At 38.3% G+C, this 1,709-nt stretch overlaps 1 protein-coding gene across 1 annotated transcript; it reads left to right on the top strand.

Annotated features, from left to right (window-relative positions):
* Window positions 1-209: 209 nt before the first annotated feature.
* On the top strand, window positions 210-1,115 carry LOC110762219 (disease resistance response protein 206-like). The gene has a single exon (XM_021964827.2). It carries the CDS (start codon window positions 341-343, stop codon window positions 896-898), a length of 558 nt encoding a protein of 185 aa, XP_021820519.1. The 5' UTR covers window positions 210-340; the 3' UTR covers window positions 899-1,115.
* The last annotated feature ends 594 nt before the right edge of the window (window positions 1,116-1,709 follow it).

The raw sequence follows: 1,709 nt of genomic DNA, 5'->3' as shown, positions 1-1,709 counted from the left end.
GAGTCAAACTAAGGCCGTGTGCTATTTCTTAATCATGTTTAGTTATTTAGTAGTAGGTGAGGTACATTAGTAGTAGGTGGCAAGCTCAATCAAGAGGAAAAGTCTAATAAGAAAACCTTAGAATCCTTATCTCCATTCAGATAGTAAGACTCCCATGTGTAGAAAAAGTTATATTTCTAGCTTCCAAGTCCTTATATAAAGGCATGAGTTGGGAGAGATAGCAAACTCACAAGTAGAGCAAGAAGCAAAAGCTCACCCTTGTGAACTTGGAATCTTCCACTTTCCATTTTCTCTCTGCTTATTCTGCCTCTGCCTCTCTGCTTTCTTTTCATAACCCATAATGGCGGCAAGAAAAACCTCTGTTCTTCTTTTCTTCTTCATGTTCCTTGCTTTATCTTCAGCCTTCCCAAGAAATAAAAACAAGTACAAGCCTTGCAAGCACTTGGTGCTATTCTTCCATGACATTATTTACAATGGTAAAAATGCTGCCAATGCTACATCAGCAATTGTAGCAGCTCCTGAAGGAGCCAATCTAACCATCTTGGCACCCCAATTTCATTTCGGAAACATTGCGGTTTTCGACGATCCCATTACCCTTGACAACAATCTGCACTCCAAGCCTGTTGGCAGGGCTCAAGGGATGTACATATATGATACAAAGAACACATTCACTGCTTGGCTTGGCTTCTCATTTGCTCTGAACAGCACAGACTACCAAGGCAGCATAAATTTCATTGGGTACGATCCCATTTTGATTAAAACTAGGGACATATCTGTTGTGGGTGGCACCGGAGACTTTTTCATGCACCGGGGAATCGCAACCATCAACACCGACGCATATGAAGGTGAAGTCTACTTCAGGCTCAAGGTGGATATCAAGTTTTATGAGTGCTGGTAAATTTGAGGTAGTTGCATTAAGTATAAGGGCTTTTGGTATGTGAGATCTGAGAATGGTGTTCAAATATGTTATGTTTCATCGAGTGCTTATAATTTTAGAGTTTGCTAAGCATGAGCTTAGTCCATCAATAAGTAATTAGACAATCACCCTTGTACTTTCAGATCCTTTTATTCTTAACATATTGCTCTGTTTGACAAAGAAGCTGCATTTTGATTTTGTGCATGGATTTTATTTTACTGCTAATGTAAGAGAACTGAAGTTACTGAAATCTTATATGACTAGACTTGAAGTTCAAGAACAGAGGTGGTTTAATTAGCACCTAATCGTGATCAAGGGATGATTAAAATTTAGCATTGAAGGTTGCTACATCAGTACCATAAACGGGGGGAAATAGTTGAACAACAACAAAACATAAACAGAAGATTAAATTAATTAGGATCACATCTTGAAAATAGCAGACATTTAGCATGACATTGAGATTTTTCAGGGCTTTCTTTCATTTCCAAGTGTCTATATCTAATACGAAGTAAAAACAATCACATCAATCTTTTGAAAAGCAGATTAAGAGTCCTAAAAAATATGAAGAGCTTAGAGGCAACTTGAGGACTTATTAGTCAGAGATTGGTGAGGGAAAGGATGAGTTGGACTTGGACTGTCTCACCCTCTTTGTGCCCAAATCAATATCCACAGCCAATTGATCACCTCTTCATGCATTGCACGGTTGCATCTCAAGTGTGGGGGCAGTCTTTTTTTAATAATTTTTTTATAGCAATATTCTAAACTAGTCTAATGTATGGGGAGGGGAATTGAA

Source organism: Prunus avium, chromosome 5, assembly GCF_965620075.1.
Source record: "Prunus avium chromosome 5, drPruAviu1.hap1.1, whole genome shotgun sequence".
In the NCBI taxonomy this organism is placed as follows: Eukaryota; Viridiplantae; Streptophyta; class Magnoliopsida; order Rosales; family Rosaceae; genus Prunus; species Prunus avium.
The sequence above is the reverse complement of the archived record's forward strand: the minus strand, read 5'-3'. Positions and strand labels throughout refer to the sequence as shown.